The sequence below is a fragment of the Penicillium cosmopolitanum genome (assembly GCF_028827165.1).
Source record: "Penicillium cosmopolitanum strain IBT 29677 chromosome Unknown utg000012l:1.0-3308103.0:1.0-3310761.0, whole genome shotgun sequence".
Lineage (NCBI taxonomy): Eukaryota > Fungi > Ascomycota > Eurotiomycetes > Eurotiales > Aspergillaceae > Penicillium > Penicillium cosmopolitanum.
This window is the reverse complement of record NW_026622682.1, coordinates 2,890,973-2,905,762: the sequence shown is the minus strand read 5'-3', so window position 1 is coordinate 2,905,762 and position 14,790 is coordinate 2,890,973. Positions and strand designations below refer to the sequence as shown.

Below are 14,790 nucleotides of genomic sequence, written 5' to 3'. Positions count from 1 at the left end.
GCGTCCTCCCCCGGGAGATGGAAACGAGAATTGATAAACGATCAAAGGCATAATGTGCACGTCCCAGGCTTCGATAATTTGGTGGGTCGGAGATGGTGAAGTTGAGGACTGGAAAGTGGATGCATTTGAAGATTTAAATTGGTTTTCTGGATCAGATTTAAAGGAACGCCGTGGCTTGTCAGATTTGACCTTGGTGAACGAGTTCGGAGTTGATATACGAAAGGTGATTTTGAGGTCATCTAGGTTTCGATATTCACACGCCCGTCCTATTCTTTCACATCTGAAGCATACTGGGCGGCGAATGTCGCACTGAGCAAACTTAGTCAATTCTAAACACTCTCCTTTTCTGAATATCAGTGTTGCACTCACTTTCACTCGCCGTTGCCGACATCCTTCGCAGTCCCTGCTGGGGCGGCCCGTGTTGACCATCTCGTAAACCGAGATCTCGCTTTATCTTGACCTCTTAGGCTGGAGAGACAAATGATAAGAAGGAGGCCGTTCGTGAAATCTGTGTTCTCGCCCCTTTGTCATATGTCGCGGTCGCGGCTCTGGGGTTCACACAGCTGAGTGAGATGGTCGAGGCTGAGGCCAGGCTGAGTTGGGGCAGACCGCCCGAATGGGTTTGGGGAGGAGGCTCGAAACTTTTTCTGCGGCCGATCCTTCTGATGAGATGCCCAATCAAAGGCCAGAAAAAATTTCCCAGTTATTTCAGGACCGCGAAGCTTTTTGAAATGTGGGCAATCGTTAGCCAATGAGAATACGAAATATTGTTATTCGGTTACCATTTCTTGGTTGGGTGAATCGAGGCCACCCAGTGGCGCATAGTCAGACTCGACGACCCCGAAACCCCTTGTTCGATCATTCCCGTCCTGAATTTCAGTTGCCAAGCCCAAAAGGAACTTATTCGGTACGCTTTCGGATGAAATTGGGACGTTTAAATGGTGTCAATAAGAGGTTTACAGCAGAATATACCGATTTCAATCGATACAAGCTGGACATTCAATGGGTTCCATGACAGTTCTCATTTAAGTATGACTAATAATGCCTCATCATGACTGCAGTAAAAGCATCTTTGATTAGAATAACCTGGACTTCCTTGAACCCCGCTAGTCTTCGAGTCTCTTCCACAAATATTCCAGGACAGTCTACCACAGCGATGCAATCAGGGCGACTTGGTCACATTTTCGAAGACATTGGCCAACCAATCTAACTCTGTCATTGCCAACTGAGGCTCAGCACCAATCGAGCAATGCTCTCCGGCCCCAACATTAGTTTTGAACGAATGATAATGAGCCTGATTTCCAAATATCCGTGCCATCTTCTCAGGTTGTCCGGGGGCTAGGCTATCGTCTTGACCAGACGCGACAAAAACAGGACAAGATATATTCTTGAGCATCTCGGGCGATAAATCCATCTCGCCCATCTTGTAAATCCAGTCAAAAGGGCTGGCGACGTTGAAAGCCCACGTGCCTTGCTCAACACCCCATTTGAACTCGGTCGTGGTGCTTTTCTTGTTTAGCGCGGAGAGAATCGCGTCGTCAAATTTACTTTTGTTCCCACTCTCATATAGTTTAACAAGTGGCTCGGGAAACTTCTTCAGGGTGGCATTTTTCAGGCTAAGAAGGCCGTCGAGGGCGATCAGTGCGGCAATTCTGTGCTCCTGAGTGGCAGCGAGTGGTGCAAGTTGCCCCCCAAAAGGAAACACCTTGCAAAGCAATGCGATCAATATCGACATCGTCTCTTTCACGAAGCCAGTCAATGACCGGTGTAACGGATTCCCACCACTGAGGAATAAAGCCAATGTTTTGTTCTCGGCGAACGGTCGCCTGACCGGGACCTTCGTAAGTGACGAAATTCCAACCCCGACTCAGGACCTGCTGTCCGAACTGGTGGTAGAGATCTTGTTGCGCCCCATCATAGCCGTTACCAATAATTAGAGTCGGTATCTTCTGTGATTGATTGACCCCGGATGATTGAGGTGCCTGGTAGAAGTATACAGGAATCTTGAAGCCTGTTCCCTGTAACTCGACTTTCTCGGGTGGATTTGGCAGAAGCTTGGCAGCTGCATCATATCGCTTCAGCATAGAGGCCCACAGAGTCAGAATACGTGGATCCGAAGCATTGCCATGCAGGAAGAAATCGGCTGCCCTGTAGTATGAAGCTGCGCGGAAGTATGCTTGTTGAGCTGAGATTGGAAATTTCGTAGCATTGACGGCATCGCCTTGGGAAGCTATTGCGTCTGCCATGAACTTCCATTCTTTGTACCAGCTCTCAAAGTTGCCGGGGGCAATTCGAGCTGCAGAACGAAGCACTTCGCCGGTTGCAGCCCCACCTCCGTTGGCTAGAGAGAGAAAAGTTTCGAGTACGAAGGCGAATTCGGAGTCGGTGCTAAGCTGGTACATGGATGTAGTGGAGTTTGTGATTGAGACCGCGGGGATATTTGCCGCATTTATCACTTGCTATATAGCCGTCAGCGTCAAACCTTTTTTTGGGCGAATTTAGGCTGTAAAGGACCTACAGGCGTTGCGAGCAAAGCCCCCAGAAGGATTGTATGATCAAAACGCATGGTGCGGTCGGAATTTAGCTTGGGACCAAGAGCTCAAGTAATAATCAACTTGAAGGCCGTTATTCTGAATTTGTGAACTGTATGGTCTCCCATGTGTTAACAAGGCCGCTTTAAATACTTGGGATCTACTAGTCAAATATGAACGGGCCTTGTTTACTAAATTCATTTGGACATTCTTGCTTCGCCAAGTATCGAAAGAGTATACCATTTTTAGTCCATTGCGTAGCCAAGTTTGCTCCTCGATTCGTATCGAAAGAACTTGCCTTTTTAGTTGTGCTTATTTCAAAATTTCGCCGATCTGCGATCTACAACAACAAGCTGAGTGGAAGGTAAATAGCTGCTAACTCGATCTAGAAATTCGATTCGAGGCTATACCCTCTTCCGTAGTGATCTACATCCGCACACCCCCAACCCGCATCGCCCAAGTAAGTCTTTAGCTGTTTTCTCTCACTTGAATACTTATGTCTACTTCAGCTGAGCTGTAATTCGTGGCGCAGTGTAGAGCTATCTCATTTCAAAAATTTATCCTGTAGATCCTCATAAAATCCCGATCGGAAAGATTTAAAAACCATTATGTCCCAATATTACTAGTATTTTCCTGAAATTTTCTCGATACCTTAGACCTTTGAAGATATAGGTTTCAGAATCCCTTTTAAATCCTTTTTCTTTTCATCTAGCAAATTGCTACGCTAGGCCTATCACCATCACAATGGGTTTCTTTAGCAACCATGGCAGCAGTAACCACACCTGTCCGATGCCCGATACATTTGCTATAGGTAACTTGAAGTCTCACTGCTTTCCAGCTTTGCCATATCAAAAGCAATCAACTCAGATATCTACCATATATAGTGGCCTCTGAACCATCTGTCGGAAATAATATCTATTTCTACCATCTCAACATGATAATTTCGGGCGCTTGCACAGCCCTCGTCGTGCTCGTCATGTTCAGTCTAATGTTCTGGCATGCGATTCACCTGAGCAAGCCCAGGGAACAAATCAAGTAAGAAATCTTGAACATTTTCTCTTGTCCTCCAAGCAAAATAAACACCTTCTGATGACATACCCAGAATCATGAAAATATGCATTCTCCTGCCGCTATACACAGTCACATCATTCCTCTCCATATGTTTCCCGCGCGCCTATACATTCTTAGCACCCTGGCTCGAAGTCTTCCAGGCAGTCGCGCTAGGCTCCTTCTTTCTACTTTTGTGCGAATTTATTTCAAAAGATTCAGCTACAGAGATAGATATCTTCTTCGTGGCCTTTGAAGCGCCGCAGAAAAAGGGAAAATCGCATATAACTGGACTAGAATGGTTCCGTGTATGTGTTCATTCCCTGTCAATCAACAAAGTTCACTTCGCATATCTTCTAGACACGGCACTTACACTTACTCCCTTCTGATAGAAACAATGGATCGCTATCTTCCAATACCCAATCGTCGCTCTTGGCGTCGCGATTACAACAGATATCACCCAAGCAGCGGGAATCTACTGCTTAGAGAGCAACGAACCATATTTTGCGCATCTTTGGGTAAGCTAACTTGGAAGCTTTCCCTGTTCCTCCTCCAGAGATTCCCTGATCGCTAATCTCCAATCTTATAAAAGTTAACCATCATCTCCATCATTTCCGTCGCGTTCGCTGTGATGTCAGTGCTCAACTTCTACCGAGGACTAAGCCAATGTCTAAGTGGACACAAGCCGCTCAGTAAACTCTTGGCCTTCAAGCTCATTGTCGGACTATCCTTCCTAGAAAGAGTGAGTCAGGACAAGCCTCGTCTGTCTATCTCTTCAGCCGAGAAAAAGTCATGAAAAACTCGACAAACAAACAAATTCAAATTAAACTAACTCCCCCGCCCGCCATTTAGATAATATTCGCAATCCTTCGCACAGCAAACACTCTCAACCCGACTGCAAAACTAAGCTACGCAGACGTGAACATCGGAATACCGAATCTAATAATTTGTCTCCAAATGGTCCCCTTTGCCCTCTTCTTCCCATACGCATATAGTGTCTCGCCCTATCTCAGCGTCGATTCTTATCATCCCTATCATGGTGGGTTTTTAGGCGTCAATGCCTGGATCGGACTATTCAATCCGATGGAGATACTGCGCGCCACAGCGTTCGCTTTTGGAATGGCGGCTGAATTGAGGAAGGATGGTGCTATTGAACGTGCGGGTGAGTATTCGCAGGTGGAATTGCACTCGCATACTACTAGTACAAACTCTAGATCAGGAGATACTGGATACTACGCGCGTCAGGGTCATGGAGGAAATCCCTCACTTTATGTTTCTCCTGGCCAGTCTCATGCACGTGGCCCAGCTCAGGAGTTTCAGGGGGCCTATGTGCCGCTTTTAGATAAGGATGGCCGTGGAACATTCTGAGACGTGTTGATCTTTGTATTTAGTCGTCGATCTCGGGAGGGTCTTCTGAGCCGAGTTGCTGTTCGTCGATGCTTGCTTAGTCCAAAACGGGCCACAAAACACTTTGACAACGGAGTACAAAGCCAACAGACTACTATTGCCGTCTAGAACCCACACTACAATCTATACAACGGTTGCCTATTCTTACTCTTATTCGTTTTCGTAATTCTTTGGTGATTCTATCCAAAATTAAGTTGGGTGGATAAGGTGTTGTGGCGGAGCTGAGATCATGAAAATCCGGTGGCATTGACAAAAGAATGAAGTGGCTATAGCTCTACCCCAATTTGTATGAGCAATTACCACATAAAACTATGGAATAATCTTTCTCCGGGTTTCTCAGGGGCGTTTGCCCCCCACTAACCACTTTTGGTTACGAGTCACGACACCGTGCGTTCTTGTGAGCCACCGTCGACGACCTCATTTTTGCTTCTCTCACTTCTCCTGTTTATTTACCATACATGATTGTTGACCATTTCGTCTTGAGTTCCTGCAAGGCCTCTACAAAATTCACCAAAACTAAAGTGTTATAAATTGACAGTAAAATGATAACCGGTGAAAATCTGGGCTTTCGCACTCAGCATACTCATAAAACGAACGAATTGATGGCAAGTTTAAACGAAATGGATAGAACACGGGCCACTGGCAGGGTTAAGCGACCCCCAAAATGGAATCCACTGGTAGGCTATCTCATTCACCCCCATGCGATAGGGATGAGACCTTCTCTTCTTCCATTCACTCGCCAAGGAATACGAATACGACCACTGGAACTAGCGCTCTCGATCCTATCCTCTAGCGGCGCAATCTAGTGGGTTGTCTCTGAATTTTTTACTTCGACCAAAAGGATTCATCAAAGTGCCGTGCTATCTGCATCATGGTGTGTCAGGTGACGCTTCAGGGGAGTCCTTACGTGGCCGGCCAGGAACGCAACCAAAATATACGAGTAGCCCCAGAAAATGACCAAAGTGGCAGTCTTCATCCTGGGTTCAAGTTGGGGTATCACTGGAGTTGCACGTATATAGGAGAACTCCGCCGCCTAGATGTGGGGCATGAGTGGCAACAACCTAGATAGAGACACAGAATCGCGGATCTAGTCGCCTCTTAGGGTCTCTCCAACGGTTCAGTGACTGCGAGTTAGTTTAAAGTGGACCCTCGCACTTCGTACCAAAGATATTAAAAATGTGTCCCAGGATTTTGCCAGGGGGTTGCCACTGTTGCGTCCCTGTCATCAACGTCCAATAACTATCAATATGAGGTACGAAGACTTCTCGCCAGTGACTTCTATCTTCTGGAACCCCAATGACACCTGTCATTAGGAGCCACCTGGACACCTGGACCACATGGCAAAACTGGGGCTAGTTTTGGCGATCGGGTACTTTTAATTTTAAAAAAGGGGCAAAGTCTCAGAGTTTAAGCTTGATCAACCTCAGCAAATGAGGATTCACGGAATACTAGACGCGTATAAGGTAGGCCCACTTCGCGTGCCATATTTATCTTGTCAACCCGCTACGGACGTATTGGCCTCCCCACGCTGTGACCTCCATGGCCAAGAGACGCCACTGGTGGCACGTTGCACACGCGTTTCCACCATTCCTTCTGTACCAGAATCCTCCCTCCACAGGGCTCTCCATGTCCACAATTCCCGTCGTAGCGATCCACTGCACCGCCCCCCCTTACGTTGCGAGTATTAGGTTGCGAGAAATACGGAGTACGGAGTACGGAGTGGTCTTTTTCTGTGGGACTAGCAGTAAGTTCTAGGTAGCAAAGTAAAAGTGTCTATTCGCATAGTTGGCCCTTTTTCAACTTCTTCTTATTCTCTACTTCTCAAAACCATTATCCCCCAATATTTTGCCCTGAAATCATCTTCGATATTATCCTTCTTGGTGACTCTACAGACTTTAGCAACCATCTCAAATGAGCAAGACGACTGCCCGGGCTGGGGCCAGGGAAAATGTCCTTTCGAGGCGGCAGATTGAGGGCATGATTGCTGAAAACAAGCATATCATCATCCTTGACGGTAAAGTCCTTCAATTGGATTGTTGGATGAAATTCCACCCTGGCGGCCCCCTAGCCATCAAGCACATGTTAGGCAGAGATGCGACAGACGAAGTGAACGCGTAAGTACTTGGTTTGTCATATCAGTTGCCAATTTACTGACAAAAACTCTCAAAGACTGCATTCACAGGAAGCACTTTCGCAGATGAAGAAATTCCAAATCGGTACCATCGAGGGAAGGTGGACCAACTTTCTTCCTCCCATCCAAGGCGGCACTTTCCGCCTATATAGTGAATTGGAGGAAAGAATGTCCTCTTCGAGTTCAGAGACTGAGCTCTCAAGTGAGGAATCTTCGCCGCCCCCATCGCCACTTTTTGAAGCAGCGGATGCCGGTTTAAGACGCAGGCGTTCGGTATCTACTATCTCATCAGTAGCCAGCACCACTACCCCGACAAAAGAAACCAAAGGAGGATATACTATGGACGCCCGAACACAGGAAGAGATTCAGCTAGATACATCCAAGTATCCTCCGATCACCCCCGAGCACCAAGAAAACATCACGCAAAAATACCGCCAACTCAACGAGCGTATTCGTGCAGCTGGACTGTACAATTGCAACTATTCCGCGTACGCGATCGAGATATGCCGATACAGTCTACTTTTCGGTCTCTTCCTTTTCTTCTTGAACCGGTCTTGGTTTTGCCTATCTGGTTTGTTCTTGGGATGCTTTTGGCATCAACTAGTCTTCTCCGCCCATGATGCTGGCCACATGGGTATCACTCACGACTTTCAAATCGATACTACCATCGGCATGATTATTGCAAACCACCTGGGGGGGCTTAGTCTCGGCTGGTGGAAACGAAGTCACAATGTCCACCACATTATGACCAATGCCCCAGAGCACGATCCCGATATTGAACTGATGCCATTTTTCGCTCTATCGCATCGCTTCTTTGGCAATCTCCGCAGCACATACTATGATCGAATCATGGAATATGATGCGGTGTCGAAGGCGGTCGTCAAGTATCAGCACTATCTTTATTACCCGATTCTTCTATTTGGCCGTTTCAACCTCTACTTCTTGAGCTGGGAGCATATCATTGTCGGCCGTGGCCCTCGACACGGTGCAGGCTGGTGGCACCGTTGGTTTGAGTTATCTGGTCAGGCTTTTTTCTGGACATGGTTCGGTTACGGAGTTGTCTATCTCAGCATTCCTTCCTGGTGGAGTCGAATTGCTTTCGTTCTGATTTCTCATATGGTTACTGCACCGCTGCATGTGCAGATTACTCTCTCCCACTACGCAATGTCAACTGCCGACCTCGGTCCCCGCGAGTCATTTCCTCAGAAGATGCTTCGCACCACCATGGACGTGGACTGCCCACCCTGGCTGGACTTTGTTCATGGAGGCCTCCAGTTCCAGGCCATCCACCATTTATATCCCCGCATTCCCCGCCACAACTTGCGCAAGACGCAAGAATTTGTCAAGGAATTTTGTGAGGATGTGAATATTCCTTATGCAGTCTTCACCTTCTTTGATGGCAATAAGGAAGTTATCAGTCGACTCGGGCATGTTGCCAAGCAGGCAAGGATCTTAGAGGAGTGTCGAAAGGCGTGTGCAGAGCAGGGTGTCTTTTCAGACCACCATTCACACTGAAGATACTTGCATGAAAGTTTGAGATAGTTTCATAGGTCTGAGTTCAAATTTCATATTCCCGGTCCACTTTCAGTTATTCTACCATCGCGTAACAACATACATAAATCGTATTGCCCTGGTGGCAAGCTGTCTTGGAAGAAAAGAGGGTAGCTACTAGCAGTTAGTCATAGGGAAAGAGGTACATGCAGACCAAATATCGTGAATGTTTGATCAGACCCCAGGTCGCAAGGATTCCCGGTGAATCCAACAAGACCACCTGGGCATTTCATCGATAGACTTAGATTCAGCACGAACACATGTTGTTGAGATCTAGATGCCTCAGGCATCTTTATCTCCTTCCTCCGTTGCTGCCTTGCTGCCTTACTCCCTCCTAGATATTTCTAGACATTCGCATATCATCCCACTCTCACCTTCTGAGCTTATATCACCTGTGTCTGGATAGTGTTATTGAATGTAATGATTCGTTCAATTTCCTCTCGTATTTCTGTTGTTTGCCTACGCTCAATTCCGTTTTTGGTTTGGTTCGTTTGGTTGAACCAGAAATATTAGCCTCGGAGACGGTGAATAGAACACGTTCTATCCAATAAATACAGTCGTATCTTGCTCGAGTATTCATTCATTTTTGTCTGCTATATACCTTTAGTAATTCTCTTGGTATAGTTGGCTATCGTGTATAAGCTCAGCGTCAGGCTGCAAGCACTCGCGAAAATCAACATTGCGGGATCTAGTATGCTACTGTGCTATTTGGTTCTACTACCTAATTCATGGCCGAGTTTGAATCAATGTGATTCCAAAATTTAGCCCAGCCCATCGGAATGCACGGCCAATTGAATCGGTTAAGCTTTTTGACCTCGGCCCAACTCAATTGACGTCATTCCGAAATTTGCGGGGCATCATCGGAAAAGAAATGCGTTCTACAGGAGTCTACGGAGTGTGTATGAGAGATATAGAGATAGAGAAAAGACTGAAGAATAAATATATTGTTATACAACGATGCTAAAATATAAACAGTCCACAACGCAGATGTTTCGTTTCAAAAGGGAAAAAACAACAAAGGAAAGGGTATTCATGATCATCACACGGAGCATCCACTAGCAACCAGCTTAGAGCTTGGCAGCCTGTCCAGCAGAGGAAATCTCGTTGTACAGGAGACTGGTCAGGAAATCCGCATAATCCTCACCGGTGACCTGGCCGGCGAAATAGCGCGCCGCAAGCTGGTACTTGTTACCCTTAGGACCCTTCGCGGACAGGGCATCAGCCTGCTCCTGGAGCAGACGGAGAGAGTAGGCCTTGTCGACCTTCTTGCCCTCGGCAGTAGAGACGTTGTGACGAACCCACTGCCAAAGCTGGGAGCGGGAGACTTCAGCGGTGGCAGCGTCCTCCATCAGGAAGTTGATGGGGACACAACCGACACCACGGAGCCAGCCCTCCATGTAGCTCAGACCGATGTTCAGGTTCTTGCGGATGCCGTCCTCGGTGATCTTTCCGGGGACGTTGGTGTTGAGAAGGTCGTTGGCGGTGATGTGAACATCCTCGCGACGGACGAAGAGTTGGTTGGGGGTGGGCATGTGCTTGTTGAAGACGTCCGAGGCAATGGCAGCGAGAGCCGGGTGGGCAACCCAGGTTCCGTCGTGGCCGGCGCGAACCTCACGGAGCTTATCGGCGCGAACGGACTCCATGGCCTTGTCGTTGGCGGCCGGGTCGTTCTTGATGGGGATTTGAGCGGCCATGCCACCCATAGCGTGGACACCGCGACGGTGGCAGGTCTTGACGAGGAGTTTTACGTAGGCGTCCATGAAAGGAACGGTCATTGTGACATCGGAGCGGTCGGGGAGGACGAAGTTGGGGTGGTTGCGGAACTTCTTGATGAAGGAGAAGATGTAATCCCAACGGCCGCAGTTCAGGCCGGAGGAGTGGTCGCGGAGCTCGTAGATGATCTCATCCATCTCGAAAGCGGCGGTGATGGTCTCGATTAGGACAGTGCCACGGATGGTACCGCGGGGCAGACCAATGTAGTCCTGGGCCAGGTTGAAGGCGTCGTTCCAGAGACGGGCCTCAAGGTGGGACTCCATCTTGGGGAGGTAGAAGTATGGGCCAGCGCCACGGGCAACGAGCTCCTTGGCGTTGTGGAAGAAGTAGAGACCGAAGTCGAAGAGAGAGCCGGACATGGCTTCGCCGTCAACAGTAAAGTGCTTCTCCTCCAGGTGCCAACCGCGAGCACGGGCGATGAGGGTAGGGAGAGTGCGGTCGGTGCGGAGCTTGTAGTCCTTGCCACCTTGCTTGAAGTCGACCTGGCGGCGAATGGCATCGTACAGGTTGACCTGGCCGTTGATCATGTTCTCCCAGGTAGGAGCGGAGGAGTCCTCGAAATCGGCCATGTAGGTCCAGACATCAGAGTTGAGGGCGTTGACAACCATCTTGCGGTCGGTGGGACCGGTGATCTCGACACGGCGGTCGACCAGACCGGGGGCCGGGGCAGCACCCTTCCAGGCGTCATTCTCACGGATGTGTCTGGTCTCGGGGAGGAAGTCGAGGAGCTGGCCGTTATCGAGGGCAGCCTGGCGGTCAATACGGCGCTGGAGGAGAGCCTTGCGGGTAGGGTTGAAGGTGCGGTGGAGAATGGCGAGGAAGGCACAAGCGTCCTTGGTAAGAATCTTGCGGGCATCGTTGGGGATGCTACCGAGGATGGTAACACCCTGGAGGTGAGCGTCGGCGGATTGAGCCATGGTGACGGTGGTGTGTGTGGGAGGTTGGGAGGTGGAAGTATATACTAGTTGGGGGAGGTGGGACGGATATAAAATGGATGAAGGGTGTTATAGGACCATCCAACGCAACACAAGCTTAGTCGATGAGGAAGAGAAATGAGAAGATCTCATTTGAGCACGAAGCAGTATTATATATATATACTTATCATATTTTAAGACCGGTACGGAATACTCTCAAGTCAGTCAGAGAGTACCATTCATCCGAGGAGTCTACGTCAGGATCCGTGAGCCGCGGCTGTCTGGCGGACCAATCAGAGAGCTGCACTTTAGAAGGGCTTAGCCGGTCGATCGAGTAATTGCCGGTCTTCGGATATTGAATTGACTGATATTGAGTGATAAAAGGGGACTAAAATGGACTAGAGAGCACCGAAGAATACTCACATCCAATAGAATCGAGTAATTGCTACTCAATTCACTCAATTCCGCAGTTGATTGTACTCGACTGCTTCCCCACACTTCTGATATCCACGTGACTTTCCCACGGACAAACCAGTCGCAGCTGCGTTCCACCGTTGATTTCTCCACAACTTCAACTCTTTCTACAACTCTCATCCAATCACATTACATCCTCTCGGCCGACATCGCCACTTTCCCGTGAATCCAGCCTAGCCTGTCCTATCCGCCTATCCCTCTCCCCGATCTCCCTCTGCCCCGAAATCCTCGGGATGCGCCGCAGCCCGAATAGTCTTCCTCGGCGGATCCGCCGCCAGGGGGAGCTCTCTCGTCCGGGAATTCGGGGGTCCTTATAGATTTTCTTTCACGAATCTGACGGGGTCGAACGGAGTGCTTGGGATGACAGACACGCCGCATCGATCATCACCACCAACAGAGTTTCGCTTTGCCCTTCCTTGGTCCTTCTCCTAATCCACCCGAAAGTACCCCCAGTATCACTGGCGGAGGCGCTGGCCACAACGCCTCTACTTTTCTCCCCCGCATACCCGAGATCCAATCAGCCGCGGCTCAGGGTTATTCCCTTGTCCTGAAGAGAGGTTGTGACAGGGCTGGATTCGGGACGCCAGGCCTGTCATGCTCGGTGGTTATCGTCTGCTCTGGCCGAATTGTCCCGGCTTGTGATGAGTGCTCTTCCGCCAATTGTACATGTGATGGCATGTGATCTTATCGATGATCTACGCAGCTATGCTATGTATGGGACAAGCTATGGCCGGTTCTAGACGTACGTGCGTGTGGCCATCTGCATGACATCGGTCCTATGAGATCATGATGGATTATCTGCTGCGCCCAGCGCTTCGATTTATATACACTATGGAAACAAAACTCAAACAGTCTCGATGTATCGTCGCACCTCCCTGGAGAACGAATCAGTTAGCTGCATGAAATCACGGAGGAAAAGATACACGCATCGGAAGCTTATGCATGGGGAAGGAAGAAAACTTACCAATCTGTAACAGCCTCCTCCCAAAGCCTAACCTCGTGCTCCCTCGTTCCGCCAAAGTGCTCCACGAACGAATCCCCGAATACCTCCCGCGCCACACTATCGGGCCTCGTGAACGTGGCTATCGCATCCTTGAGATTCTTCGCCAGTCGCACGCCCTGGTCACTGCTCCCACCCATATCTTGTCCCTTCGATAGTGGTGGCACGGGGATCTCAAGCTTCTTCTCCACACCCCGCCAGCCCAGCGCCATAACAGCCGCCAGCACGAAATGAGGATTCGCGTCGGCGCCCGGGACGCGGACTTCGAATCGTGTGGCCTTTGCGCTTGCGGTTGGCGGTGCGATGATTCGGATGGAGGCAGCGCGGTGCTCGAGACCCCAGGATACGGTGACAGGGGCCCAGAAGTTCTCGACGAGTCGCTTGTATGAGTTGATCGTCGGTGCGAAGAGGGGCATGATATCTGGCAGGCCGACCAGCAGTCCTGCTAGGAAGTGACGGCCGAGATCCGAGAGGTGTGCAATGTCTGGGTACTGTGGGGATGGATCGGGAGTGTCACGAATAAAGGCATTGCTGCCGTCGTTGTTGACAAGGGAGATGTGCATGTGTCCGCTATTTCCGGGCAGACCTTGACGAGGTTTTGCCATGAAGCAGGGTGTGATGCCGTGCTTGATGCCCTTGGCTTTGACGACGTATCTGTGAGGGGTGTTAGTCGGGAGTTTTCTCGTTTGGGCCTGTGTTCAGGGCCATGGGAGGATCTTACTTGAAAAGGGTGGCCTTGTCAGCCATTTCCTTTGCTTCACCGAATTGTAGTGCCTGTGCAACTGGTCAGCTGGATGCCATTTCGCCGCAAACCCTGGATCTCATTCCGCGCATTGCACTTCTCTCAACTTACAGCTTCGAACACGCCAGGTCCGCTCTCTGTATGCCATCCCTCGATGTCGCAGCGGAACTTCTCACAGTCGTTAAAGATGCCGTAGTAGTAATCCTGGTTGTGGAGTGGCCGCGTAATCGAGTATCCAAACATGCCCTCCGTTAATGGGGGCAGCGAGTCGACCGGGTTATTCTGGAGGAAGGACGCAGTATGCGAGGCCGCGCGCTCGGGAGTAGCATGGTTTCCTGGAGCGCGGAACTGGAAGAATTCATACTCGGCTGCAAATTGTCAGTGGGGAGCTCCTCAGGGCATGTGGAGATAAGGAGTATGAGGTCATACCGCCAGCCATGGCTTTGTATCCCGCCGCCTCGGCCTTAGCAGAGACAGTCTTCAAGAGACCGCGCGGGCACGCGCACACCGGTTGGCGAGTATCCGGGTCCAAGAAGCTGATCAGGAAGAAGGCGACATTATCTTCCCAAGGAATGCGACGGAAACTAGCGAGGTCAGGTACCGCGACGAGGTCTCGGTATCCATTCTCCTTGTTGCTGACCGTCAGCTCTTTGAAATAGGTCTGGTCATGCTGGTCCCAGCCAAAGATCACGGAGCAGAATCCGAATCCCTCAGTCACGATAGAGAGGAACTTCTTCTTCTGCATCAGCTTTCCTCGTAGTTGACCGTCGACGTCTATGCCTGCTACCTTGACCATGCGGTCATGTTGTAGTACGTCGGCGACGTTTTCGGGGGTTACCACTTCTGTTGACATTGTGGGTGTGTTGTGTTGGTGGGAGGGGTATGTAGAATTCACTGAAGCTGAAGCTAAACTCAAGCGACAGAAGAACCGACTTAAGAGGCTCAGGAATCAGGATGTAAAGGAGAAGTTCCAACTTCCCAGTTTCCCCGTTTCCAGTCAGCCCGAGTCAAGTGACGGAGGGGTGCGCGCGGAGCTGGCGTTGCTTATCGCAAGCGCCCAGTCCCAATGCGGCTAGCAACCGCTGTTATCGTCGCTTATCGAGCTTTATGCGCCCTTATCAGCGCGGTCCGGGACCGCGCTGGCTCCACCTGGTACCGCTTTAGGATTAGCGCCGGCCAATCGACGCCGACGCCGTCGCATCGGATAGCTTAGTCACGCG

General features: G+C 49.8%; 5 protein-coding genes across 5 annotated transcripts; 2 read left to right on the top strand and 3 right to left on the bottom strand.

Annotated features, from left to right (window-relative positions):
* Window positions 1-1,162: 1,162 nt before the first annotated feature.
* Window positions 1,163-2,566, bottom strand: N7509_013840 (alpha/beta hydrolase family protein; the record flags this gene model as incomplete). Its single annotated transcript, XM_056638477.1, has 3 exons — window positions 1,163-1,660; window positions 1,704-2,459; window positions 2,519-2,566. 3 exons carry the CDS (start codon window positions 2,564-2,566, stop codon window positions 1,163-1,165), a joined length of 1,302 nt encoding a protein of 433 aa, XP_056481984.1.
* Window positions 2,567-3,465: 899 nt separating this feature from the next.
* Window positions 3,466-4,946, top strand: N7509_013839 (OSTA/TMEM184 family protein; the record flags this gene model as incomplete). Its single annotated transcript, XM_056638476.1, has 6 exons — window positions 3,466-3,566; window positions 3,634-3,886; window positions 3,971-4,096; window positions 4,171-4,320; window positions 4,431-4,740; window positions 4,798-4,946. The coding sequence occupies 6 exons, from the start codon at window positions 3,466-3,468 to the stop codon at window positions 4,944-4,946; spliced, it is 1,089 nt and encodes a 362-aa protein (XP_056481983.1).
* A 1,950-nt stretch (window positions 4,947-6,896) lies between these two features.
* Window positions 6,897-8,631, top strand: N7509_013838 (fatty acid desaturase; the record flags this gene model as incomplete). Its single annotated transcript, XM_056638475.1, has 2 exons — window positions 6,897-7,099; window positions 7,155-8,631. The coding sequence occupies 2 exons, from the start codon at window positions 6,897-6,899 to the stop codon at window positions 8,629-8,631; spliced, it is 1,680 nt and encodes a 559-aa protein (XP_056481982.1).
* Window positions 8,632-9,734: 1,103 nt separating this feature from the next.
* On the bottom strand, window positions 9,735-11,357 carry N7509_013837 (malate synthase; the record flags this gene model as incomplete). The annotated part of the gene is made up of 1 exon (XM_056638474.1): window positions 9,735-11,357. One exon carries the CDS (start codon window positions 11,355-11,357, stop codon window positions 9,735-9,737), a length of 1,623 nt encoding a protein of 540 aa, XP_056481981.1.
* A 1,431-nt stretch (window positions 11,358-12,788) lies between these two features.
* Window positions 12,789-14,423, bottom strand: N7509_013836 (glutamine synthetase family protein; the record flags this gene model as incomplete). The annotated part of the gene is made up of 4 exons (XM_056638473.1): window positions 12,789-13,482; window positions 13,550-13,602; window positions 13,682-13,938; window positions 14,000-14,423. 4 exons carry the CDS (start codon window positions 14,421-14,423, stop codon window positions 12,789-12,791), a joined length of 1,428 nt encoding a protein of 475 aa, XP_056481980.1.
* Window positions 14,424-14,790: the final 367 nt, after the last annotated feature.